This window comes from Dufourea novaeangliae, unplaced genomic scaffold (assembly GCF_001272555.1).
Source record: "Dufourea novaeangliae isolate 0120121106 unplaced genomic scaffold, ASM127255v1 scaffold99, whole genome shotgun sequence".
NCBI classification, from domain to species: domain Eukaryota; kingdom Metazoa; phylum Arthropoda; class Insecta; order Hymenoptera; family Halictidae; genus Dufourea; species Dufourea novaeangliae.
Genome location: NW_015373982.1, coordinates 788,935 through 815,557, shown reverse-complemented (window position 1 = coordinate 815,557; position 26,623 = coordinate 788,935). Strand labels below are relative to the sequence as shown.

General features: G+C 42.4%; 5 protein-coding genes across 6 annotated transcripts; 4 read left to right on the top strand and 1 right to left on the bottom strand.

The window, feature by feature from the left end:
* Positions 1–460: 460 nt before the first annotated feature.
* Positions 461–7,756, top strand: LOC107187301 (SAFB-like transcription modulator). The gene is given in 15 exon segments (XM_015575368.1): positions 461–788; positions 1,204–1,291; positions 1,374–1,516; positions 1,594–1,845; positions 1,929–1,953; positions 3,226–3,373; positions 4,761–4,801; positions 4,912–5,180; positions 5,341–5,503; positions 5,585–5,856; positions 5,959–6,464; positions 6,578–6,751; positions 6,864–7,003; positions 7,088–7,247; positions 7,343–7,756. Coding segments are annotated over 15 exon segments (2,670 nt in total). The 5' UTR covers positions 461–665; the 3' UTR covers positions 7,509–7,756.
* Positions 7,757–9,522: 1,766 nt separating this feature from the next.
* LOC107187134 (proclotting enzyme) lies at positions 9,523–13,761 on the top strand. The gene is made up of 7 exons (XM_015575143.1): positions 9,523–9,547; positions 10,871–11,365; positions 11,534–11,900; positions 11,978–12,207; positions 12,314–12,506; positions 12,785–13,062; positions 13,458–13,761. The coding sequence occupies exons 1-7, from the start codon at positions 9,523–9,525 to the stop codon at positions 13,748–13,750; spliced, it is 1,881 nt and encodes a 626-aa protein (XP_015430629.1). The 3' UTR covers positions 13,751–13,761.
* A 2,421-nt stretch (positions 13,762–16,182) lies between these two features.
* Positions 16,183–18,319, bottom strand: LOC107187156 (coiled-coil domain-containing protein 149). Its single transcript, XM_015575165.1, has 9 exons — positions 18,238–18,319; positions 17,996–18,165; positions 17,694–17,937; positions 17,469–17,635; positions 17,329–17,401; positions 17,154–17,238; positions 16,920–17,064; positions 16,726–16,823; positions 16,183–16,643 (listed from the first exon to the last, which is right to left on the bottom strand). Exons 1-9 carry the CDS (start codon positions 18,262–18,264, stop codon positions 16,381–16,383), a joined length of 1,272 nt encoding a protein of 423 aa, XP_015430651.1. The 5' UTR covers positions 18,265–18,319; the 3' UTR covers positions 16,183–16,380.
* A 933-nt stretch (positions 18,320–19,252) lies between these two features.
* LOC107187252 (mitochondrial import inner membrane translocase subunit Tim23) lies at positions 19,253–21,539 on the top strand. 2 transcript variants are annotated; one of them, XM_015575290.1, is made up of 5 exons: positions 19,253–19,466; positions 19,954–20,203; positions 20,305–20,474; positions 20,573–20,690; positions 21,380–21,539. In XM_015575290.1, the coding sequence occupies exons 1-5, from the start codon at positions 19,394–19,396 to the stop codon at positions 21,387–21,389; spliced, it is 621 nt and encodes a 206-aa protein (XP_015430776.1). In that variant the 5' UTR covers positions 19,253–19,393; the 3' UTR covers positions 21,390–21,539. The 2 variants fall into 2 exon arrangements, with proteins under 2 accessions (XP_015430776.1, XP_015430777.1); XM_015575291.1 differs by having other exon boundaries at positions 20,573–20,698.
* Positions 21,540–23,209: 1,670 nt separating this feature from the next.
* Positions 23,210–24,925, top strand: LOC107187133. The gene is made up of 4 exons (XM_015575142.1): positions 23,210–23,228; positions 23,289–23,643; positions 24,317–24,536; positions 24,713–24,925. The coding sequence occupies exons 1-4, from the start codon at positions 23,210–23,212 to the stop codon at positions 24,923–24,925; spliced, it is 807 nt and encodes a 268-aa protein (XP_015430628.1).
* The last annotated feature ends 1,698 nt before the right edge of the window (positions 24,926–26,623 follow it).

The following is a 26,623-nucleotide window of genomic DNA, read 5'->3' as shown; positions in this document are numbered from 1 at the left end:
TCATGTGATACAGTCTACATCTCTCGAATGTCTCCAGGATTGAAAATTTCGACGACAACCTTATGACATCGTTATGAAGCTGTGAAGATCGTACGAAAGATTTACAAGTTACATAAGGGGGAATTATTTGCGATGGATAAGTTACAATATTTTATAAGTTTGAATAATATTTAACATTGCTTACTAGATGGCTAAGAGCTTGGCCATTTTGACGCAGAGATGGATCCACGTAAATATATATTAATTAAAAGCGTCAAGATCAACGATTACCAATTTTACACGATTCTTCTAATACAACAAAGATTCATTTAAATATATGCACAAATATAATTAGGGTATGTGAGAAACGGAAGTGATCCTAGGAATTTTTTAATGCACAGTTTCTTCAATTCCTCGGATTGGCGATTCTGTTAATTTGGTGCGGGAATTACTTCCGGTCATTTCCGTTGAATGGCGACGGCGATGGATGGTTTGTTTCGAAGCGTGTTGTAGTGTCTTCGCAGTCGTGATTTCAAGAAACTTTCCAATTTTTCTTACGTCTTATCGTGATTCCATTATTCTATTGAGTATATGAACGAGAACTCATTCATAATCTGAAACGCGCGGGAGTGATAAATCTCGGAGCATAATCGTGTATTGTGGTGGGCACTTTTTGCCGAAGAATAATGGCCGATATAGATGGAAAAAAGCTGACCGAACTTCGAGTTATAGATCTAAAAACGGAACTCGAACGACGCGGATTGGATAAAAGTGGCAATAAAGCGGCACTCCTAGAGCGTCTTTCCAATGTAAATTTTCTTTTTAATTTAAATTCCGTCTGTTAAAGTATTCATCTGTAATGTCTTTCACTGTTTTGTCGCCATTTTAACCCTATTGATTTCGACGGTAGTTCATTGTAGTGTACTTAGCGATTCTAGCAGTGACGAGGCGAGTTCGATACATTCGAGATCAACATATCATTACAAAACGAACGCCATAAACCGACAGTGTTTACGTATGTACGTACCGTCTGTACGTGACTCATTTACTAAACCAATAGGATATTGCACGACTCACATGCTGGGTCATCGATCTCGAATGTGTCGATCACTAACTTTTTACTGCAGCTCTAAAAATATGTTTTAAGTCTATTGTAACTTTATTTACGATTATCATAATCATATTTTAATACTATAATTCTTACTCTTACTTTTGTATGCAAAGTCCATATCTGACGAAGGGGAAAATCCTGATGAGTATCTCATTGTACCATGTGGAGGAGTATGTAAAGTGAGCCCTAGGAAGAATAGTGGTAGGTTTTTTGTCTAATGCATTCAATAGGAGCTGTAGCAGCTTTGATGACATTTGATCTATGTTTCTTAATTTCTTTTCAGTGACTGGTACAACCAATCCAGAGGAGCCAGCAGAAACTATAGATAACCAAAAAAAAGATGCTATAGACGTGTCGGATGCTATCGAAATGAAAGTGAAGGTGGAAACAAATGTTGTAGAAAAGGAAACATCACCTAAAACAGAGGTTAGAGGTGCATTTATGAGCATTGATACAAGAACTGTTCACAGTTTGTTATGACTAAAACATCGATATTATTTTAGGAACCTCAGAGCGAGGTTCAGAATAATGCCAGCACAGAAACAGAGTCCAAGCAGGAGTTGAAGGTTCAGACGAATAAAGTCAGCGCCGAGAATACACAGGCAGTTGAAGTGAAAGTCGAATCTGAGGCAGTGACTGTAGTCAACGAACCTACAACTAATGCATCTTCAAGTATCGAAGCTAATGGCATCGATAACGAAGATTCGATTAATTTGACTATTGGAGAAGATGAAGAAAATCTCCTTGCCGAGGAGGTAAGGAAACTTACTTAATTCTTAATCGTATTGTTCAGAACAGACAAGCCTTATTGAGAGAATATACTTCGATTATGTTGCAGACCGAGTCTCACGATAGGCACAAGGGTAAGTTGTTGCAAGCCATTGAATCTCATAGCATATCTAGATGTAAGTTTCGAAGGACATAGACATAGCAATACATTTATTTACGATCACGAGTAAGTTATTTGAACCTGCGGCATCAAGATCAAGGGACTGTATTTTCTACGTGCAATACAACCACATCTATCCAGAACCACGATCGTGCGGATCTGTCTGCAATGTCCGTACGTCATGCCTCCATCTTATGGCTGTTCTTCGAGCTTCGTACTTCTGAATAAAAGCACGTGTACAGGATGTGATGCAACCAATTCGGCACACGAACATGGCATGCAACGATTTCAATTACAAACTAATCATGGCACGGCGATCGACGAGGTTTCATCCAAATTGAAACACACATCCGTCGTCTTTACGCTGTCGATCCTCAACCCATGTGTAAAAAAAAAACAAAATCTATCCGATAAGCGTTAGTCTATAAGTTAGTTAACGATAGAGTTTGATATACAGTTACATTAATTCTACCTAACCGCATAGAGCATCGCTGGATCGTTCTGCTTCCAAATTATGTGGACACAAGAAGACTCAAGTGTATTCTCAAGCCATGAACCTTCCCCGTACATAATTACTAGTACGGCGTTGTTCGTTCCACTGAGACTCGAGCAAAATCGATAACTTCGAGCCACGAGAACCATGGACGCCGAAAAATAATATGTATCAAAACAGCCGCCGCGTGTATTTTGACAAAATTTCCTCGTTCCGGCATTACTTCGCCATCGCAATGATCATGATTTATTGGCAGATTCTCATATGACGACACACGGGTGTGTCTTCCTCTTTGTCCGCCATATCGCTTTCCCTCCACCTCTGAATTGGATTCCTCATCTAGCCGTTCGTGTGTTCCAGAGTTTCCACTACGTTTCTTTCTCTCTTTCTCTGTCGAGTCAGAGCTTCGATTCACGGTGTCGCGCAATGGTATTAAAGTAACAACGTTTCGGTTTCGTAATAGAGAGAAAATGAAAATTATAAAAAAAAAAAGAAAGTAAATTAGGGTCACTGGTGGAACACGTAAGCATCGAAGAGCAAATTTGTGATGTTCGCGATCGCGTGTCTTCATCGGTAATATTCAGTGCGCGGCACTTTGTTAGTGGCTCGGAAAACACGAAAAAAAAAACAAACCCCCCGGTGTGTTCCGTACAGGGAACATGTGCAGGTCACTGAGAGAGCAGGAGCGGTTAGGGAGGGAGAAGAAATCTGGCCTCGCAGAAAGTGACTATGCTACCTTGATTGTCTCTGCAGATGGAGGAGAGAAGAAGAAAGTGGAAGAGAACAAGAAGGGAGAGTCTAAAGGGAGCGGTAGAGCGGAAGCCGGCGCCAACAGCAAGGAAGGGACCACATCAGGCGCGAACGTTTTTTAAAAAAAAAAAAAAAAAAAAAAAAAAAAACCGTTCACAGTGGTACGACAACGAAATGTCATCCGACTCTATGATAGTGATGCTCTATCTCTCTTCGGCCGCATACGAGTACAAAGTATCATCAGGATATAAAAATATACACTGTCGGACAAATGGACTTCCCAAGATGAAATTAATTCTCGTCAATGTCTCAAACACGCAAGATATACCCCCCTCCCTAATTTATTCCATTTTTTTGCAATACGAAGTTACTTTCCGCTCGTTCACACATGTGTCAAGGCTGTAATTCTTAACTCTGGGAAGTATGTTAAGAAATCGAGAAATTGGCTAGCAAACTTAAACCGATAAAAAAAAATCTATATATATATATACATATATACATATATATATATATAAAATCGAACCGTATCCTGTACCGCTCCTAGAATTCGTTTAAACGACTATTTTTCCAAATGCTGTCAATCGTGTCCACGATCACGAAGATTCTATATTGTTATTCCCGTTATGTCGAAAAGCCCGGCAGCTTCATCGAGAGCACGATAACGAGACTCCTGTGGGTTAGTGTTGCCTCGAGGGTTTAGAAATTGTACGCAAAACCATCGGCAGAACGTGCGACGTTTTAACGTCGAGAAACGCGAAGGTCAAGAAGCCAAATGTCATTTGTGTCGAGTCACTGGAGGGACCTGCGTCGCCCTTTGATCTCGCGTGCGATACACACCCCTGTTTTCGACTCGACAAGAAGTGCCCTCTACCCGGAAGAACCGCCTAAGGAGACGATCACCGTCTCCCCCCTTTTTTGCTGGATATCTCTGTGAGTTCTGCAGAGGGAGGATGGCTCAAGTACCTTAATCGTCCCCACACCGGGACCTACTTCCGCTTACACACGAGTGACCGATGAGGACTTGGATGCGCAGAGACCACACAACGAAAACATGCATAATAATAACTTAAATAAACTGGTACAATTTTGTGTGTAAGAACATAAAAAAAAAAAAATAAGTGAACGCCACAGTGCATAAAGATCATATTTCGTTATTGTTGTTGCTGTTGATGTTGTTGATGTTGTTGTTGTTATTCTTATTACTGCAACTACTGCTGCTGGCCGCTGCTACTATTACTACTACTACTACTACTACTACTACTACTACTACTACTACTATCACCATCATTACCATCACCAACCACTATTACTACTATTATTATGATTATTACCGTTATTTATTGTTATTTACGAATCGCTGAGAGAGACAAGAACGAAAAAGTTGCTAGCCAAATTTATACGCTTAACATAGTTACAGAGGTTACTTATTAAGCCTCAGAAAAAGTCAGATTAGTTATTAAAATAGTACTTCCTGTACACAACCAGGGTCTGGGTTCGATTGATTTTGTGGATGTAACGTGAACAATGGTTATTTTCAGCACGGAGTCCGGTAACAAGGGTCAGAAACGGGACGACAAAGGTAAACTGGCTTGACACTCTTTTTTTCTTTTCAAAGACACTTATAATTTACGCGCAATAATGTAACTCGATGAATTATGTTTCTACATTGTACGTGTGTTTTTTCCGCAGAGAAAAAGAATTCTCAAGTCAGCCCTGTCAATGCGAGCAGCAGAAACTTATGGGTATCCGGTTTGTCATCGAGCACCCGTGCAACCGACCTGAAACAGATATTCTCGAAATACGGGAAGGTGATCGGCGCGAAAGTGGTGACGAATGCGCGAACGCCTGGCGCAAGGTGTTATGGATATGTGACCATGTCGACCAGCGAGGACGCGGCGAAATGTATCCAGCATTTACACAAAACGGAACTTCACGGACGCGTGATATCCGTCGAAAAGGTGGGTGTAGTCCAGAGGGATGGATAGTAGTACAGTAAATCCTCGATGACTGTTCGAAGGCTCCTACGGCACTGAACATGAAATATTTCATAAACTAATGGTAATTGAAACGTATAAAACGGTATAAAAAATTCGGTTCTTCTTTTCTGTCCGTTTCAAGGCGAAAGGCGATACCCAACAGAGTCACATGCGTAAGCGGGACACCGCGAACGGCAAGTCCGAGAAGAAAGAAGAAAAGGAGAAAGTGAAGGATAATCACGACGTGACCGAGCGGAAGGATAAAGAAGCAAAAAAGGAGAACGACGAGAAGGGAACGGAAGCAAGTGAGTGTGATGGTAAAGATAGGGGGGTCGGAATATTGTACGCGAATGGAGAACGTTGACGATTCGACCGATTAAAAAAAGAACCATTTAAATGTGCGGCAGCGAAAAAATCGGACGAGAAGTCCGAGACGGGCGGTGATACGAAGAAAACCGAGGCCCAAGAGAAAAAGGAGGACGCCGCGAAGGAATCGGACGCCCGATCGACCAAATCGACCAGCAAGAAACCGGAGAGCGAGAGAGGAAGACGGGACGAGAAGAGGATCCGTTCGTGGGATCACCATCGTTCCCACACACGATCGCGTAGCCGCGAACGACGAAGACGCGACGACGTACTAACGTTCGCGAAGATCAGGGTAAACGACGACGGGAGTGCTGCTGATGCTGCGACTGGACGTTGCCCGGACGCAACAACGGCGACGATCGATTATCGATTACTGAGTCGGGCCTGCTTTCAGGAGGAACGGGAGAGGCAAAGATTGCGCGAAAAAGGGCGAATGCTACGGGAGGAGGAACGCAGACGGCGGGAGGAGATGGAGCGGCAACGGGAGATCGAGCGTAGACAGAGGGAAGAGGCGGCACGATTGGAAAGGGAACGGGAGAAGTTGCGCAGGGAACGGGAACGAATTGAGCAGGAGAAGGCGGAACTGCTGCGACTCGAGCGGGAACGTCAGAAGCTCGAGAGGGAGAAGCTGGAACGCGAGAGGCTGGAACTGAAGCGGCAACAGATGCGATTAGAGGAGAGCAGACGGGCACCGCCGCCGCCGTCGATCAAACGATCGTCGAGCGACAGAAGGGATCCAAGGGATATGTACGTGGAGTCCGATAGAAAACGTATGGCGACCGAGCATAGCCGTAGACACAGCCCCGATCGTGTTACCGATCGACGTAGCGAAATTTTGGATCGGGTCTCGGACAGGCGACTGGACACGTCGCCGCCGCCTGCTCGTTACGAATCCAGCAGGTAAGAATTACGCGTCGATTCGGGGTTGCCGCGAGCAATTTTCCCTTCAACTTTCGAACGCTCTTTGCAAGAAAACAAGAGAAAGGATAAATGTACACTGGATACGTTTCCAGATCGACGCAAGAGTTGGGATTAAAGAAGGAATTCAAACGCAGCAGCGATTTCACGTCACGAAGCAGTCGTCCGGAAAGTTTCTCCGACGTGTCCCGCGGAAGAGAAGTTATAGTCCGCCGAGAACCGCTGAGCACAACGTCCTCGTCCATCGATCCACGACAGGTCAAGGAAAGGTAAATTTCTCTAGGTGTATTCTCTATCCGTTATACGGTCGAAAATATGACCCGTTTATCGAAGCTCAATTGAATGACCGACAACTGGGTGCCGTTCGGGAACCTGTTTCAGCAGATACGAACGTCCTAGCACGACCACTTATACCCGTGAACGTGAAGTTCGACGCTCCGAACCGGAAACGCACAGAAGCTCCAGGGAAACTCACACGCGATACAGCGAAGGCTTCAAACCTACTGGTTCGAGCACGCCACGTTAGTATCAACGTTAACAATTTTCTATCTTAAGAAAAAAAAAAAAAAAGAATTTGAAATGACGGTGGCGCGATCCTGTCACAGGTGACAGCCGCTACGTGGAGAGCAACAGAACGACCAGCAGCTGGCACTCGGGACCACCATCCACGAAGTCGTTCAATTCCGTGCCGAGCAGTAGTGGGACTCGCGATCCACGGAACGAACCATCCAGTTGGAGTTCTAGATCATCGGACAATGTGAACAGGTGCGTGTCGCCCGGACAAAGCTATTCGATCGGATCAGCTACAAAAAAATGATAAAGTACCGATACCATAGACCGAAAATTGATCACAATTTTAGATGGAGTAATTCAAGCAGCATGGGAAACACGTTGCGTCACCCAGTACCACCGACATACCAAAGTGGTCCTATCCAGTCGATGGGATTGACAGCGCCTGGAACCGCACCGTCGTACGATCGTTTCGACCCGTACAAGTCGTCTATGCCGAGCATGAGAAAATACTGATCCTCTCTAATAACTGATACGGGCTACCGCAACAAGTGATACCCCCACCAGTCCACCATGATGACGCGTGACAACCGCGTTATTTGTATTTACGTTGAATCACACACATTTCCAGCAGCAGCAGCAGTAGGCGCAGTTTATCGTTCGTGCAGTCGCGATTAGTCTCCCGTTCATACGACGACTACCGTGTAACTTTGAAAAACCTTCAATTCTTGATCGGGGTGAACAGTTCCATTTTTTTTTCTTTTTTTTTTTGTTAATCAGCGAACTGTGTGTGCGTATATTTCGTCGTATTTCCAATTAACGATAAGGGAGCAGAACGCATTGGATATAGTCGCATAAATCACAGCAAGGATCCGGTCGTATCAGACACGCATCCCCGCGATTCGTTCGACCCAGCGTGAACCGTAAATGGATATTTTTTTTTTGTACAGTCATGAAATCGATAGAACACAGAGCACCGTCTCGATCCGCTGAAAACCTTGGAAGAAAAACAAAATAAAGGAACGCCGAATGCATTTCGTCGATTTATCTGCGATTTAGGTCTGTACGGAGTCGCGTTTGTCGTAAATATACACCATCCTAAAAATAAAAAAAAACCAACGAGGATATGACGCGTTCGTTTTACATCGATGAATATATTCTTGTAGGACGTTAAGGTGTCATAATAGAATTACCCCACAGTTTTGTCGTGTACCTTTAACCGATTCTTCGTAAACACACACACGTACATATTCTATAAGGATATGACTGAATTTGTATATTGAATTCCATAAAAATTGTATATCGAGCGACGTTGGAATCTACATTCATACGTGAAGCACACGTATCACGTTTCAGTGTAGCGACAATTATTACGGAATAAATAAATTTATGGCATATTAAAGATCTGTTCTTTACAATACCGCCCAGAATAGATTCTGTCTATTTAGGGGATTTTTTTGTAATACAGCACCACAAAATACAAAAATCTTTAAAAATTGAAATTTACTTTAAATAAAATTAAATAACATTTTTATCATAACGAAATGGAAGGTTCAGAATGGGGCCCGGGGCTACAGCCCTCCATAGACCCCCCTTGATCCGGCGTTGTTCAGTGGTATCTCGATAAATGCGACACCCCACCATTGGGAGAGTTTCCTCTGTGCGACATACTCGGGTCCGCTTTGGAGAATAAATTTCCTTTTTACCCGAAGCTGAGCATCTGCTTAGCCACTGTTTGCTCCTTTCTGATTGGTTCCAGAGAGCTCTCCTTAGTGGTGGAAATATAGCCGTTGGTTATGTCACATTCATCGAGGAATCACTGTATATACCAACGTCGAAGAACAAGAAATCGGAATGCTGATCGTCGATGAATGGACCGAGCCAGTTGACTGACGGACACTGTATGCGTTCCTCCGAAAGTGGAGAGAAAAAGCAACGAGCAGCGGTAACACGTACACAACCGATGTGATTATGGGAGGGAACACTTTCCCTTAGCCCGCGCGAGTTCGACGAGTTAGTCGGGGATGGCGCCTGCCGAGCGAAGAAAGGCACGATGGAAAAGAAAACAGGAGAGAGTGAGGGAACGAGTACGCCGAAAGCAAAGTGTGTCGAGGCCTTTTCACGGACAGTAATCGCACGACTGAGCTTCGGGGTTCCGTGCACTCGCGCGTCGTATGTGCGATTCTTTCTCCGCCTTCGTTCCTCCGTTTCGTTGTATGGTTCCTTCCTTTCTTTTCCACCTCCGCCTCCTGTGCCCTTTCCCCCGCCATTTCCCCTCCGCCCCCTACCATGTTTCCACTATTCGATGTTTCCTTTCTCTCTCTACGACTCTCTGTTTCTCTCTATCTCCCTGTCGTGGCTCAATAGACGATGAACAATTCGCCGGTGCTCCTGCGGACGCGACAACTCTATCGAAATAGTTGGACGCGAAGCCTGTCTGGTCACAGGTATCGGTTCTGGGCGTAACAGCACCACAAGAGCAACTGGGAATGTCCGTGGGCAGGAACCGTTGACGTTTCACTTCGCCAGGATGCTGTCGTCCGTCGCTCTTCTCGGTAAGTAACAATAATTTTGACGATTATCGCGATAGGAAATATTTCGTTGAAATTCGAAGGATCAATCGAAAATGTCTAGACGTCGATATATCGAACATTTAACCGGAAGACACGAAAAAGAATCGTTTACTAAAAGTACGTACTGTAGAACGTTACGCCGTTTGAAATCGCGCGCGAACAATTTTAAATGTCCCGCTTTGCGTTCGTACCTACGGTTCGAGGATTGATAGGGTCGATAGGTTTTTCGTACGGAACGAGACCAACGATAGATCGTTCGTTCACACGGGAAAAAAAATCGTAATAATAACTCATGAACGACATTGAGCCCGCACGATGCGGGTCGAAGGCTGCATCATCGATTTTTCGTTGGTTCGACCTCGAACATATCGGTCTTTGGGAATGATATATACACGGATAGTGTTGCAGTAAATCATAATTGAACGCGATTGCGCGCTTTTCTTCGAATCTCCTTTTTCGCTCGAAAGACACACACACGCGCACAAAAATTAATCTTCTCGCCGCGCGTGCAGTGAGTAGGTACGGTCAGGCGTGAATCGACGAAGGATGAATCAGTGAACGGAAGAAAGAGGCGCGCTTTCTCGTCGAGCAACTTTCACCGTCGATGAAGTCCGTATATACATATACACGTTAATCCGTTCCGAAAAGGTTCGCCTCCGAAGACGAGTCACGCTACGTCAGAATCGATGCACTAGCGCTGCTCTTGGGCCCCCTCTCAACCGTTCCTTTCCGTTTAAATCCCGTAGAGGGCCTCGACACGGTCGCACACACCAACACACCACACGTCACTTGTGCGACTGACAAAAGTACGAAACCGTGAATCACGATAACTCACGATCGTTCGCAAAATGCTTGTTAAATCGATCGCGATCCGCCATCCCGTTTCTAATTGCTCGCGGAAAATCGTAACTGCTCCTTTTTAAATCGCTCGCCCCTTGCTTTTTCATTGGCTTTCGAGCAAAATTCAAGAAATCGTGTTAATAGGTCATGCCTCCGAGAGCAGCGGGCTGCATTACAGCAAGGTCGCGGTATTGCCGATATCTCGACGACGATCGCGACAACAAGGCACCGCTGCGAGATTCGTAAACTTTCGAGATCGCGTTCTTTCTGAACCGTGTCATCGAACGTATTTCCCCCGAAGATTCGAAAGCGGTGTGTGTACCCTTCGAGACGACGTAAAGTTTCCTCGATGTTGCGCAACCGAGATCGGCCGTTGTCGCGCTGGAGGGGGTTGGGGGGGGGGTAGACTATCCCTGACGATCGTCGACCCCACCAACCGCATTCTGAATTTGAAATGCTTTTCAGAACTGTGCATAATATGGAGTTTACTGACGAGTTCCTGGTCTTGCACCGAACAAGCGACGAGATACCGTTACCGTAAGTACAGAAAATACAACTCACACGGGAAAGTGGTTTGCGAAAGCAAGCCAAACTCGAGCAACAGGAAAAAAACGCGTGTGTTTTCAGCGGCGAGATATGGGTACTCGAACTCGGCAGAGTACGCGGGAACGGTCGAGAAATGGCCAGAGACGGAATCGTGGCACACTGGGGATCCCTGTGTCCGGCGTAGAATGATCCCTGGAGTGATCCGAAGGGACACGCGAGATCGAGGTTATGGGAAACTGACGAGAGCGGAGCGACGAGAAGAGTCGGATCCGTTGATCGCGATCAGCGAGACACTGGGCGCCTTGAACACCGTCGGCAGTTACATCGTGAATATGACCAGAGGCGTGGAGAACTCAAATTATCCGCCGAAGGAATTACCATCGGCGATCTACACAATCTCGAAGAATATTCTGGGTACGATGCGTATTAATATTTTAGATTTCCGAATACAGTGGACTCTTGATGTATTGCCGCTGGGAGAGTACGTGTGCAGGGGAAGTAGCTTGCGCGGCAATATAGCAAGCTGCAATATATACCAAGTCCACTGTATGTATGTAGCTCGTTTGGTCTATGCGTTTCCAGGCCGCAACGTAACGGACAGCATAGCGCCACTGGTACGCGGAGTGGCCCTGCCGCCTCTGCGACGAACAACGCCAATTACCGTGCCCGATCAATCGTTCGTCACTTCCGATTCATCGTCCTCGTCTTTGTCTCCGTCGACACCAGCATCCTCCGTGGAGATTCTGGCGAACCGTGAGAAAGATTTGTCCTCATCGGTATCATCCGGCTGCACCACGGCCGATGGCGCTCCAGGGAGCTGTCAGGATCTGAGCAATTGCCCACAGTTGTTGCTCGATTTGACGAAACTCAGGCAATCGTTGTGCTTCAAGAGCTTGTTCGTACCCGGCGTTTGTTGCCCGTTAACCGACAAAACGGAGTTGCCGGCGAGGTAATACAACACTGTCGCCTCGATCGATCAACGCATGTGCTGTAACCTACACATTAAAAAACGGTTGCACTTTTCAGCCAATCGGTGGCCGCAATCGTGACCGGCGTGCAATCACCCAGGCCACCGAACCGACCGACCAAGTTGCAGACACCTCGACCGATTCCGTTGTTCCCAGTCGTGTCGTCGACCACGAACGGGCCACCTATCGGCCCCATCACGGACGCATCACCGGTAGCGGGATCCGATTTATCGACGAACGAACCGACCATCTCGAGCATCGACAACAACTTTATCCAGGACGATGAGGGTAAAGAACGAATCGAACGATCACGTCGATCGGTTCTTTCAAGTTCAGTCTTTCGATGAACCTTTCATGTTGTATAACCGATTACCGTTCTATATTTGTCACTCAGAGTGCGGTGTTAGAAACTCGGGCAAGTATCGAGTGGTCGGTGGCGAGGAAGCTCTACCGGGTCGCTGGCCCTGGATGGCAGCGATATTTCTCCACGGTTCGAAACGCACAGAATTCTGGTGCGGCGGTTCCCTGATCGGTCCACGACATATTCTCACCGCTGCTCACTGTACCCGCGATCAACGCCAACGACCGTGAGTTGCTGCTCTTACTACAGTAAATAATCGATGAATGTTCGAAAACTCCTCGCCAATGAGTGTTCAGACATCATCCCCACCACTGGGCGCTTTCCTGGTTCCACGGGACCCCCCATCCCACTGGTGGGGATGACGTCTAAACACTCAGCGTGAAGGAGCCTTGGAACACTCATCGACGGTTTACTGTATTCTATGCTCCATCATTAACTACAACAGACACACGGCGTAATGTTTTCTAAGATTTTCCAATTATAATATTCCGTTCCGTTTCACAGGTTCGCGGCGAAACAATTTACCGTACGGCTCGGGGACATAGATCTCGAGAGGGACGACGAACCGTCCGCCCCGGAAACGTACGCGGTCAAGCAAATCCACGCGCATCCGAAATTCTCACGGGTCGGCTTTTACAACGACATCGCGGTCCTCGAGCTGACCAGACCGGTACGAAAGTCGCCGTACGTGATACCGATCTGCCTGCCGCAATCGCGTTATCGGAACGAGCGATTCGCCGGCGCTAGACCCACCGTGGTCGGATGGGGCACCACTTATTACGGTAGGTTTCCAACAACACTTTCATTTTCTTGCCATTTACACACGGCTACACACGTGTGTTACATTTACAGACTTCTACATATAATACTAAACTGCTAACTTACATAAAATGTACTCAAAAAGCATCTGATTCTACACGTGCGCAGAAGCAACAATTTATAATAATTAATTTTAATGGATTTCTGTATATATTTTCACAAATTTTATACAAAATTTAGTTAGCAGTCTAGTATTCCAGATAGCACATAACGGCTTGAAGACGTCTATTTTAGGTCTGAGGCGCCTTTAAACCGTCTTCAAGGCGTCATTGGGCGTCACGTGTTATCTAGAATTGTAGAAGTCTGTGGTTCCCTTACGAATATTGATTTTAATGGTGTCTGGTGAACTTGTCAACAGGTGGCAAAGAGAGCACCGTGCAACGGCAAGCGGTGCTCCCGGTATGGCGGAACGAGGACTGCAATTCTGCTTACTTTCAACCGATCACGAGTAACTTTTTATGCGCGGGGTACAGCCAGGGCGGCAAAGACGCCTGTCAAGGCGATTCCGGCGGCCCGTTGATGCTCCGAGCCGACGGCCGATGGATCCAAATCGGTATCGTTTCGTTCGGTAACAAGTGCGGCGAACCTGGATATCCTGGTGTCTACACGCGCGTTACCGAATACACCGATTGGATAAAGGGGAATTTGTGATGATCGAGAGATTAGTTCACGACAACGCAACCGACGACCATCATTCTTACGCTGGGACGTTCCGTTATTTATGTTTTATAGTACCTACGCGTGCCAACGATTATACTACCGTCACTGTGTTGTTGCTGTTCTTGTTATTCTTGTTGTTGCGTTCTTATAGCTCTTATCATTTTAATATTATCAAGACATGCCATTTTATACGATACATATCCGTGTAAGTACTAATGTATATAGACGTAACAGGGGCCGTGGGTTAGATTTACCCAATTACTATGAATTGCTATAAATCTAACTGAACCGATCTGAAATACATGTAAATGTTTAATTTTACGAATAGTGTACATTCCAGTAATTTTTGAAAATATGCGTCATCCACTGTTCGTAACCTAAACCAGGTGTCACCTTGTAGAAATCAGCCTACATTGTGGCTAATTGCGTTCGAGATTTTTCTCGATACGCGCGTCTACTGTTTCATGCTCGACGCATCCGCGTGTCAATCCCGATTCGCTTGTAATTTCGTTCAACCGTCTGTCCACATTCCTGTCGCTTATTTAATTTCTTTGTGCAATCTCCGCAATGTCGTGCAATATTCGCTTGAGAAAACAATATTCTCCGAATCCCTAATTTTAACAAACGTGTGGTTAGCAGCCTTGAATGTCACGGGACAAATATCTCCAAGAGTTTCGATGCATCGGACATGACGAAGATGAAAAGTGCCTCGGTTCAAAATTTAGAAAGTCTTGTCAAACAAGTGGTGAATGGCGCGCTAGAAGACAACGGTTAGCCCACCAATTAGCGAAATTTTTCATGAAACTATCATACATAGGATAGCGTATGGTGACCAGATGTTTTAGGTTGCAATGCAGGACATTTAAAAAAAAAAGGTCACATTTTTGACAGCACCATTTTCTTAGATTCTTACGTCTATCTCTAAAAAAAATCCAATCCAGAACGTCTAGTCACCTTGGGATAGCAATATCTGATTATTTCTCGCCTGAAAATGTACGTTCGCGTTTCTACGTAGAGCAGGTTGGCAAATTTCATCGAATGATTTATGAAGAATGGTATTTCAAGAAATGGCCCGAATTAAAGGTCGAGAATCGCGACGAAAACGAGATAACCCCGTCAGAGGTTCACGACGAACAGGTTTGTTCGTCCGTCTCGTTGCGTCGTTCTTTCCAATTCCCGTAACATTCCCAGTTTATTTTCAGAACGTATCGGGAACCGTTGCTCGTTACCGTAGATTACATCGAAACAGATATAAACGTATAACCAGTCCATCTTCTGAAGGAACGATTAAATCATCGAACGAGGAAAACTTTCGCGAGAGAACACTTTCTTCTGCAAATCGTTCCAAGAAACCGTTCAGCATCGACGACGCTTCGAACCGTACTGCCAAGGTAGACGCGATCGACATAACGTATTTGGTGTTTACGTCAACAGCTGTCGATAATAGATTCATGAATTTCGATATAGCTTCAGCAAACCGACCAAACAACCATACCGAGTGACACGAAAATTATTGAAATTTGGAACAAGTCGCAAAAACGATCGAACCAATCCGATAAACCGAGAAACGGGCCGTACGATGTCTCGGAGAAGAAAATCCGCGCACGCTCTGGCGACGATAGGTTACCGTTTCTGTTTCTCCTGGAACAAATTTGTTTCATTTTCTTAAAGTGTATCGATCAATTCAGATCATCGACACAGCAGCAACACGAGAAGAGAAACTTAACCTTCGAAGCCTGGAAAATGAGAAAAACCCTGGCATATCGGGACGTGCTTAAGCGAAAAGAATACGAACAAAGGTTGCAGCTGTCAACCATTAGGGCGAACACGGAACGTAAACTGCTCTTCCGGCAGGTGCGGGTCGCAGCTATTCTGATTTTCCGAATGGATTTCCATAACTTTTATTCTGATAGTTCTCCTATTTCCGCGGTAAGGAACAAGCGCGCAAAAGACGGCAACAAAAACGTCAGCGATATCGGAAGCCATCCAAAAGGTATCTCGATGCGACCGAACAAGCCGACGCCGCTGTTGAATCCAGTTTCGGTTTGACTACGACACGGAAACACGGGACATTCGATACAGAAGAAAGTAGGAAGTTTACGGCACGGTAACATCTTTGGAATGAATAATTTCTTGAAAGAGCAAGAACGTTTCGAACTATTTTTTTTAGCACAGAGACGAACAACGGGTCACGAAAGGAACAACCAGCTTTCATGAAAACTATGGAACGTGTTTTGTTTGACTCGTGGTTGAATCAATTCAATTCAGTTCTGCACCAGAGACATCTACGAGAACGACGGCATCTCGAATGATCGTTCTGTGGTTTATCTCTTTACATACTACGGTAACGGAATCTTAAGATGAGTATGTATTAATACAAAATTCATTGGTCATGTCTGTTTCTTTCGCGACGCCAAATTGTTTTCACGTACGCGAAATTACTATTTCTAGACTATTCAAATGTAACCCCGACTGCATTCCACAATAAAATACCTTTCCGAGTGATTGTATTACACACTATCTCGAACGTATATTTAATGTGACTAGATAACGCGCGGCCGATGATGCGTCTGTACAAATAGCACCCCGTTGATTACGAATATTTTTACATACGATTAAATTCACATTTTCCCTATATCTGTATCCTTTAAGTTGTTTATCGCTTTCTGAACTAGAACTCCCAAATTTTTTGGAAGGCTCATCTGTATGGAATGCAGTTGTTGCATAACATGACTCTCCGAACTAGGAACGTTGTGTTTTGTACCGTTACTATCGTCGTCGTTGTTTTTGCTGTTTCTAAGACCCCTTTCAATATCACGTATCGTTTTCTCGTTTTCTACACTGTATTCCGATGTCTGCACTATCCCTGCTACATCCGTCTCGCCTTGAACGAACAAAGTACAACTTACGGACGCGTAAAAACCGTGATTGATTTATTTCGTAAAGATGTGAATGATAATACTCACATTTCGCATCGATATTTGCACTTGTGTATCCTTCCAACAATTTCGTTGACGGCGACTCCACCGTGCTGTCTAATTCGCATATTCTCAATGCCAATATTCTGTAATTAACATTATGTACACCATGAATTTTGTGATGTTTGCTGTAGCTCCTATTGAACACGCACGGTCAAAAGATTAAGCAACGATTTACTAACCTGTTTGCTTTCTTTTGATGCACTAAAGCTAACGTTTTATCGTTCAACGCTTCCAACAGGGCTACACATAGGCATCGTAAATCGGACATGGCTGCTGCGGATTTTTGTGGTGGTACGTGAGAGTCGTGATGGAGTAACTGCTCCACTAAAAATTCGTACGGTCGGGTTTCAACATACGATGGTTCATGCGGTGCATTAAAATTTCGAAATACAAACGATCTTGGAACAACGGACCTTGTTTATGAGTCATGATTGTACCCGCAGCTGTATTTGCCCCCAATTTCATGGATCCTTTTACCCGTTTGCTATCCAGCATACTCTAAAAATGTCATTACTCTGTCATGGGCCATAATGGTACGTTATAAGGAAAGAAAATACACAAAATATTGCACGAATTATGCATTGTTACTTTGTACTTTGAGAGCGATTGCCTTGTCAGTTCCTTCTCTTCTAGTAATTGCTGTAATCTTTCTTGAAGATATCTGAAAGATTGCATTACTGACACATCGATGTATACCTTGAAGCAAACATTTTATCTGAATAACTTACCTATTTTCGTTGATAAGAGCATCTAAGTCCACTGGCTTGGATGCACTTAATGCTTTTGACAATTCATGATTTAATCTATGCGCTTTGCATTTAAAAGCATCCCTTTCCATTTCCAATTCATGCTTCTCGTCCAGAACAGTTTGTAAATCAGTTTGCAATTGATTACACTAAAAACAAAAAATTTCATTATTCTCATAATTCACAATCAAATTTACCAAATATCACCTTGAAATTTAGTTTCTCCAACTGCTCTAACATCTCTTCCCTTTGATGAATGGCTGGAGCACACTGTGTATCAGGTGATTCTATGCTAGTCTGTGTATCATTCGCACGAAACACGTCAATATCAGTTCTATTATCCCCTAATTTTTGCCTTAAAGTTAACACTTGCAGCCTGAGGCACTTGTTCTGTTCCCGGGTTTCCACTAGTTGATCCAATGTCTTAAAGTAGTCATCCAAGTTGTAACACCTTTAAAATATTCATATTAATTATAGTTGTGTCTGCTTCTAATAACATAATTCCTCACCCGTTCGAGTCCTGTACACTGTGTAATTGTCGTTTCAATCGTGCAAATCTCTCTTGCATCTGTTCTGCCAAGGACTTAAACTGATCCCTTTGTAATCTGCATTGGATCAATTCCCTATTTAGAGACTGGAAATTGTCAGATTTCATTTGCAACTGCTTTTCCAACGTTTCCTGTAAATGCGATCGTTTTCAAATATAACTGATACAAAAAGAAAGGTATCCTTCCTAATTCAAGTAACCTACTTTCGATCCGTCGTGATCCCCTGTCATTGTAAAATTCACACTTTTTCCGACCGTTCCGTGAATCATAATTAAATGATGAAACTCACGAAATGGATACTGGAAATCACACAACACAATCTATTGCTTCGCCTGAGGGAAAATAGTAAATGGAGATCTTATAGCAAATGACAGAAGGAAGAATGCATCAACAGCCTTTTCGGAATAATCAAACAGTATACACGCACCCAGTAACAAGTAATCAAAATGCACGTAGCATACACACGACGGTCAATATAAATGTCCACCGTTCTCTGCAACACGAGAGTTTTCAATAATCGAATTCGTGAAATTAGAAATTAGTCGTGACATTTCTAATTAGATACTGAATATTTCATTTCTTTTTTATATGCAATGAAAAATACATATGGTAGACAAGACTGGTCGCACCATCTACTACATTCACGTACAAGTTACTAATTATTACTAACCAAGAATATCACAGCAAGGTACATATATTATCTCTGTTCATCCAACTTGAGCGTTTTGCCATAGATTGCGCCATAGTTCCGTTCCTCAACATTTGTAATTCAATAAAATCTCTATTTGGAACGCCACAATCGACCATTATTAATGCATAAAGTCGATTCTATAGAATTCAAAAAAACAATCTTACATCATAGATAAATACTTATTCTTTAATTGCTCGGTTTTTTGTATTCTTACAGACTATGTCTTATACCATTGAGTATCAAAACATAAGAGATAGCCCTTTCTTCAAACGACTCATTACTTTAGTAAACTTTCAGTATTGTTTTTTAATATATAAATAGTTCGTACAGACGTATGTAAAAAATTTAAAAAAAACTTATTCTAGATAAGAAATAGATTGCTTTGTTTTTGGTAAATTCTACAACGTTGCGTCACTTTCTAATAAAATTGGTGCGGTTTTATTTTGACGGATCTACTCTCAAAGTGAAATACCGATAAATTTCGTAGCAATACGGCGAGAATCTAAACTAAAGTGAACATTTTTCTCAGCATATTCAGGGTGCTCGATCTGAATCAATTTTATGAAATAAACGTGAGAATGGCTTTGCGTGTTCCGTGTAACGTGTAAGCGTGTACGTCTGTTGCCGCCAGTCTATTAAAAAATAGTTGATTACGATCAAATTTGAAAATGATAGATTTGCGAGATGAAAGTGAGCAAAATGCAGGGAGCAATAAAAAATATGGTAATCTCAATATACCTGGTAAGTTAATGGTGCATTTAATAATATAAGATTAAGCGTGTTGTTCATGTCTTTGCCGATTTTCTGACTTAGAAAATGTAATTAAATGATTAGTATTATGTAACACCCTGTTAGAATGAGCATTCTGATGTAAAAACACTAATAAAGCGTTCAACATAGGACTGATGCACATAATTACGAATAATTAAATTGAATTTCGTATATGTGATATTTAAAACAATTGTTGTCGTTTATTGAATTATATTTTAACATGTTGTTAACGTAGTGAGAAGAAATAAGTATCGTAAGTTAGGTATCTGAAATTCACACATGTCACTGGTACAAGTAATGTATAAGATTTCAAAACCATCCCATGTTGCCAAAGATAGGTTATGTTATAGCGTTTTATATATCAAATTTATAGTAAGTTAAACAGTGTTACAGAAATTATTTTAAGTTATAGATAGTCTTTAGAATAACACACAACATTTTCTATCTTGTCAACCAGTTACATCTCAGCAAGGATTAATGCCACTCAGTCCTTATTTAAACTTCGACACTGCATATCTTCCACCCAGTCAACCTGAATATATATTTCCGGAGGGTGCGGCAAAACAAAGAGGTAGATTCGAACTAGCTTTTAGTCAAATTGGAGCAGCTTGTATCGTAGGGGCAGGTATCGGTGGTGCAACAGGATTATACAGAGGTATCAAAGCAACGTCGTTAGCTGGTCAAACCGGCAAGCTTAGGAGAACTCAGTATGTAATTTGACTTATTTTTAAGATCTGTCAATTGAAAAGTACGAGAATTGTATTGGTATGACAATCAAGCATAAAAACTTACAATTTCTTGTCAACAGATTAATCAATCATGTAATGAAAAGTGGTTCCTCGTTAGCGAATACATTTGGGATAGTATCTGTGATGTATAGTGGTTTTGGTGTACTTTTGTCTTGGGCAAGAGGTACAGACGATTCTGTAAATACTTTAGCAGCAGCAATGGCCACAGGCATGATGTTCAAGTCTACAAGTATGTTTCATTCGAACACCTCGTGTATACATGCATGCATGTGCAGTATATATAAATTAGTCTGAACAGCACGATTAATTGTTCAACTTTTTTTTCAGCTGGATTGAGAAAATGCGTGGTAGGTGGTTTCATCGGCATAGGATTAGCATCAGCGTATTGTTTATGGAACAATCGAGAAGCTTTATCGGAATTGAGGCATCGCAGCATTAATCCAGCGTAAGACTGTGTGTACCAGTGAAACCTTTAATTACACCACGCATTTTCATGAATAATCTCACTGTGATCATTCGTATTTAAACGATCTGCATATTCATTTTCGGTATAATTTATGAAAAGAAAAATCAAATTATCATCAAAGAGCTAATATAGCTGCAATCTCTGATTAAAACATACATCACCGTAGTTATTGCAGGAATACAAAACAGGAGAGAACAGTCGTACAAAGGTTCATATTAACTTCCATAAAATTCACGATAATGATCCAATACGAGCGGTTGTCTCCTGTTTTTAAATGCTTTCAAACAAATGTATATAATATAGTTGCATGGTTTAGCATTTAATTAGTTTCGTGTATACGAAAATACATTCAGTATGTTCCCTCCATTAATCATAGCGGGAACATTTAATTTCTACGAACAATTAATCACTGATGGTCAATATTACGCAATACGTAATGCAATGAATCCAATGTGACTTATTTAATAAATTTTGGTAGAAGAAAAAAAAGAAAACTATGGAAGAAGGTAGAAACAGGAGTCAGAAAGTTATTTCCTGCAACGAAAATAAATTTTTATTCTATTCGCGGCCACTCGCTGATACAACTTTGATCTCTCGGTGTTATATCAGCGAACAAATACGAATCTCTGTAATTATTCTCATATTGGTTCTCTAATGTTTCTTTCCAGATCGAAATGAGATCTTAAACGTAATTTAATGCTCGATAAAGCAAATTTGACAACGAGTTCGATATAGTATATAATTTGTACATAAAAAAAAACGGAACATCTCGAACGATCCTCGAACTAAAGAAGACGGAACAAAAGGTTTATCGGAACGCACGTAAAATCCAAGTCTGTAAACGAAAATAAAGAAAATTGTGCAAGTTAACAAATCCGTTTGATGTTGTTGCTTTTCTAGCCTGAACAAATTTCTGTATACCATCGAACACCACGAGACAGATCGCAAACAGGGATGCACAGTTCGCGGCACCTGGATCACTATTTCGTCGGTAAAGGGGCATGATAATCTTATCACAGTTTATCTACCTACAGTTAAGTATTCTCGCCGTTTCACGTACGGCCGTGCGCAAGTTTACAATCTAGTCCGATCGGAAAAGGCAGTCGTGACGATATCGTTTTTATTCCGGATTTATACGTGTTACTGTTTAAAAATTTCCAATTTTGTTGTACTTTATATATGTATATATTTTTTTCTGTGTATCGTTTTGGAGTTATAATTACACGTATCCGAATAGATTAATAAAACGGGTAATTGGGACTACTATTTGGTGAACCCTGAACGTTTATCAACAATCTCGAAAATGCAACGAATGACTCGCACTGCAGAAACATCTTATTTCTCCGTTTGATCTCTCTGCGATACTTGACACTGGTAGGTATATTGTGTCGACGGGGTATTAACGAAAATCCCACAGCTTATTTAAACAAGAAGAACACGTTTATGTGTAACTCTGTATGTGTATGTAGTATTTCACGGCCGTATGAACGCACGCGGGCAATCTTACGCGGCAAGCTTCCTCGAATCAAAGTTCTCTAGGATAGTAACCGCATCGGGAAATAGTTTGCTCGGTGTCGTTCGGTCGATAATTTTGAAAAACACATGTGATTAAAGGATTGAAAAAAAAAATAGTTTTCCGAGATTCCGTGAGACGGGTAAGCGATTATGTCACAAAGCTAAATACCCTTTATCGTACGTGTGTGTGTCGACGAATAGGATATACTAAAAATAGGTTATTACCAGCAATTTGGTAATCTTTTTTTCCCCCGACAAGATTCTACTCAAAACGATGGATTATAATTCGAAAATACATAAATCTATCCTTAGTATACAGTTCGTGTTATAGTTGCACTATCTGGCTTAGAGAAACGCAGTGTTCAAGATTACAAACACGCGCGCAAACTCGCACGTGTGTGGCGTGTAACCGCACGCGTATTAACTAATGTTAGCGAATCGCGGCTAAACGATTTTTTTTCCTCTTTCGAACGTACGCCGCAAATTTTCGTTCGTAGACTTGCGGAACTACGTTGTCTGTACCCGAATAATCGGAAAGTTTATCAATGAATCGTTGTCACGAAAATAGTACCCACCTCGAGGAAACAGTAACTACTAAGAAAATATTTATCCGATCGAGATTTACTATCCGTTATACCGTGCGTCTGTGTAGTATGTACCGAAAACTGGAGAACATTTTGTTCGTACCAAATGTTTTCCTTCTGGCGAAAGAAACGTACTGTTTCCTTTGTGTGATCACTAGACTGCAGAAATTTATAAAATTTATGTATTTTGAGTTTTTTTCCTTATATTTACTATATTAGTAGTAACATATGAATAATGTTACATTACAAAAACGAAGAAACATAGTGTAGTGATAAAATGCCTACGATCCTATAGAACTGAAAAATAAGTCGCTGGAAATGTGATGTTTTCTTCGGTCGACTAGCTAACAATAAAGTGGTTTTAATGTAAATGAATCTAATGATTCTACGAGGCCACAAATGATACCTATGATGAAAGGTGAAGAAATATGGATTCTGTCAAGAGCACAGATGTACACAAGATGTATTCGGTTCTCAGGTTTGCGATTTGGAGGGAAGATGATCGATGAAAGACGGGCAGAGTGCACGTTGAGTGTACTCTACGTCTCGTCCGCGATCCTGTCAGTGACATCATTGACCAGCCTGGTCACTGTTTGGCAACATTGGGCATGGACCTTGGATGTTTGCGTCAACGTCGATTGCGGTTGCATACTGCACTGTATCAACACATTTAGCACGTTCACGGGAGGTGACGCGAAGCTCTGCCAGTTCGGTGTGTACGGCACGATACCGGCAATCCTCGTCGGTTTGTGTCTGGGCGGGTACCACGGGTACAGATGTTGCATCGATAGAAATTTAGACAAGCCCGCACGAATCACTGACGACACCACCAGGTACGAAAGGAGCACGAGTCCAATTGCATTTTTAATTGCATATTTTGTCGGGAATACATTGGACACTTGATACAATTACACCTTGCTACATTGCCGCGCGAGAAACGTCCCCTTCGCATGACTTTCACGCGAGACTAACGTCGTTCTCCCGCCACTTTACGTGCGCAATCGCCACCTGCGCGATTCAGCTATTGCACAGGCGCAGGGCCTACAACAACAGAATGTAGCATGGAGGGGGCTCTCGATGTGCTGCCACTTTCGAGATTTTAAGGTAGGTTTTTTATGTGACAGGAAATCGTGACTTTTACGATCATGGTATTGAATGTTATGACTAGATTGCGGATATTTGTGCATTTATAGTGTCCCTTAACTTGGAAAATGCTGACATAGTAAATGCTGCTTTACTTCGATTTTTAGATACTGTTACCTGAAATTATAAATTTGCATAAACTTCCGCAGTCTACCCAGTCAAACCTGCAATAGTGCCACGACAACAAAAGCTATGAGTTTTACTGTCACGTGAAGACGTGCCTTTACTCTTCTATAGCCTCGGCCGCGGCAATATATCAAGAGGTCCGCTATAGTTGTTTCTTTCGTATTTTTTTTTTCGAAAAAACGAGAGAATTCGTCGATTACAACTGAAAAATTTCAAATCTCATTTCTTTGATCGCAGAAATTTGAACGAAAGTGGTGGAGATCGACGAACGGTGGTGATTAGACCAAAAAGAAGAGGCCCGTACAAATACTGGATACCGGTGGTGTTCCTTGCGATTCTACTTTGTTGTTTGTCGCTGGCGCACGCGGTCGTGATGACCGACGGTTACTACAAAACTTGTGACCAGTATAGAAAACGGCTTGTACGGATTCTAGACCTGACGATTGGCGAGGCTGAGGTAATTATCACTAAAATACGAGTATTAATCGAATACTTACTGTATCTGAAACTATGAATTTGCATAAGCTTCCGCAGTCTACTCGTCACCTTTTGAGATCGAAAGAATCACTTGTGGATTCTCTTCGGCTGTAGTTCTTCTACACCCTCGAATTTCTCCCTTTTTTTCTGTCAAAGGCGATACACAACAGACTCTCGTGCGGTGCGATTTTCGACTTTATGGATTATTTGCAGTCAACGGAGAGTAGCTGGCGAAGCGGAAGTCGAATCGATACCGGTTTCGCTCTCAGATTAGCAGTAATATCCACCTGGCTGAATTTCTTCGATTGGGCGTTCGTGTTCCTCTTGAGCGTGATCATGGCAAGACGGAGGTTATTCTCTTGTTGCTGATGAACTGATCGGTTCATAATTTATTATATAATACAGTAAATCATCGATGAGTGTCCGAAGGCTCCTTGGCACTGAGTGTTTTGAAGTCATCTCCACCACTGGGCGCTTGATTGGTTCCACAGGGGACCTTCGAGTGGTGGGTATGACGTCTGAGCACTCAGTGCAGAAGAGCCTTCGAACACTCATCGATGATTTACTGTACTATTCTGCCCTTCTTTCAAGTTTCCATTCATCTGTCTTCCCTTCGTTTACGGACAAAGTAACTGAATCACATATTATACCCAACAATCGTACACTTATGCGTGCGCGCATATATATTTACTCACTTGCATTAAATGCATCAAGAACATTATACATTACATTAACCGTAATGCAATATAATGTAATTTTGTATTACGGCTCCTTATACTGTATACGCCTATTAGGTCACATGTTCTTTCTCTTTTTCGTACATAATGTAATAGTGTGTATGTGTGTATGTATATTGCGTGCGTGTGTGTGTATGCAATGATTGCAACACATTTAACCGAAAGCTTCTGATAATTGGAACACAGGAGAACGTGTGTGTGTGTGTGTGTGTGTGTGTCTCGAGGTAACGGCAAGTCTGTCAGGTGTATCGTTAAAGATAATCCAGAACAGTATTAGTTTTTATCGCAGCGGTGCAGAACTTTGTTTACGCGTTACGTTTCGTCGCACGCTGATTGTTAGAAGAAAAGAAAGAACAAAACGTTGTCGTTTTAAATTATATAAACTAAATACATACACGCGATAATGTGCAAAACAGTAATAACGGAATGTGTAATATTACTATGCTATATCCGTCAAAAGCATGCCACAAAGAGTATCATTTATAGTGTTGTTAACGTACAAATAAATCCTCCTGAAGCACCAATCATTTACACTAACAATACTGAGCGAACAGATATATAACATATACAGATATATATATATATATGTATATATACGGTTCCATTGTCTTTTCCATTCTCGTTTCTTTCATGGTTCGTCACCTTTCAATACAACGCGACAAAAGCACATCAATGAAAGCTTTCCTTTTAACATTCTCGATATCTCTCTACCGCGTATAGGAACTGAAACGACGAACGGAATCTTTACAATTAATAACTGCCGGCGCGAGGTACAGTTGGCGTGACTCTGTTTGTCCTATTGACATCAGCGTTTACCCACATATTATGCTATGCAATAGCACAGAGTTCAAGCATGAAATGCTACGTTACACGTTAAACGAATAAAGGCACCTAATTACGTATTCGCTACTATATACACACTTTCGAACGACACGCATCCCTACGTGCCGTATACATATACATAAGTTTTTTTTGTACACGCCTGCACGATTACATGTCAACAGTCTGGCGGATACATCGATGATATTGTCTGTTTTCTTCTTTTTTCCATTCTGCCATAGAAGCTGGACACAGAGTTTATTGCTAGTTTTTCTTCTAGTTGCAAGAGAACAATTGTTGACACAGAAGAATTCCAAGCAAAATCAACAAAATATGAGAATAGATCACTTCAAGGTTCAGTCCTTTTACCTATCATTTTTTCAGCCTTCCAGGAATTCAATGATAGGAAACTTTTTTTTACAAAAATGAGAATACATTCATTCCACAACTGTTCACCGGTTTGTTTTCTCAGGACACAGTTCACACTCATGACAAATAGGCAACTGGGTAG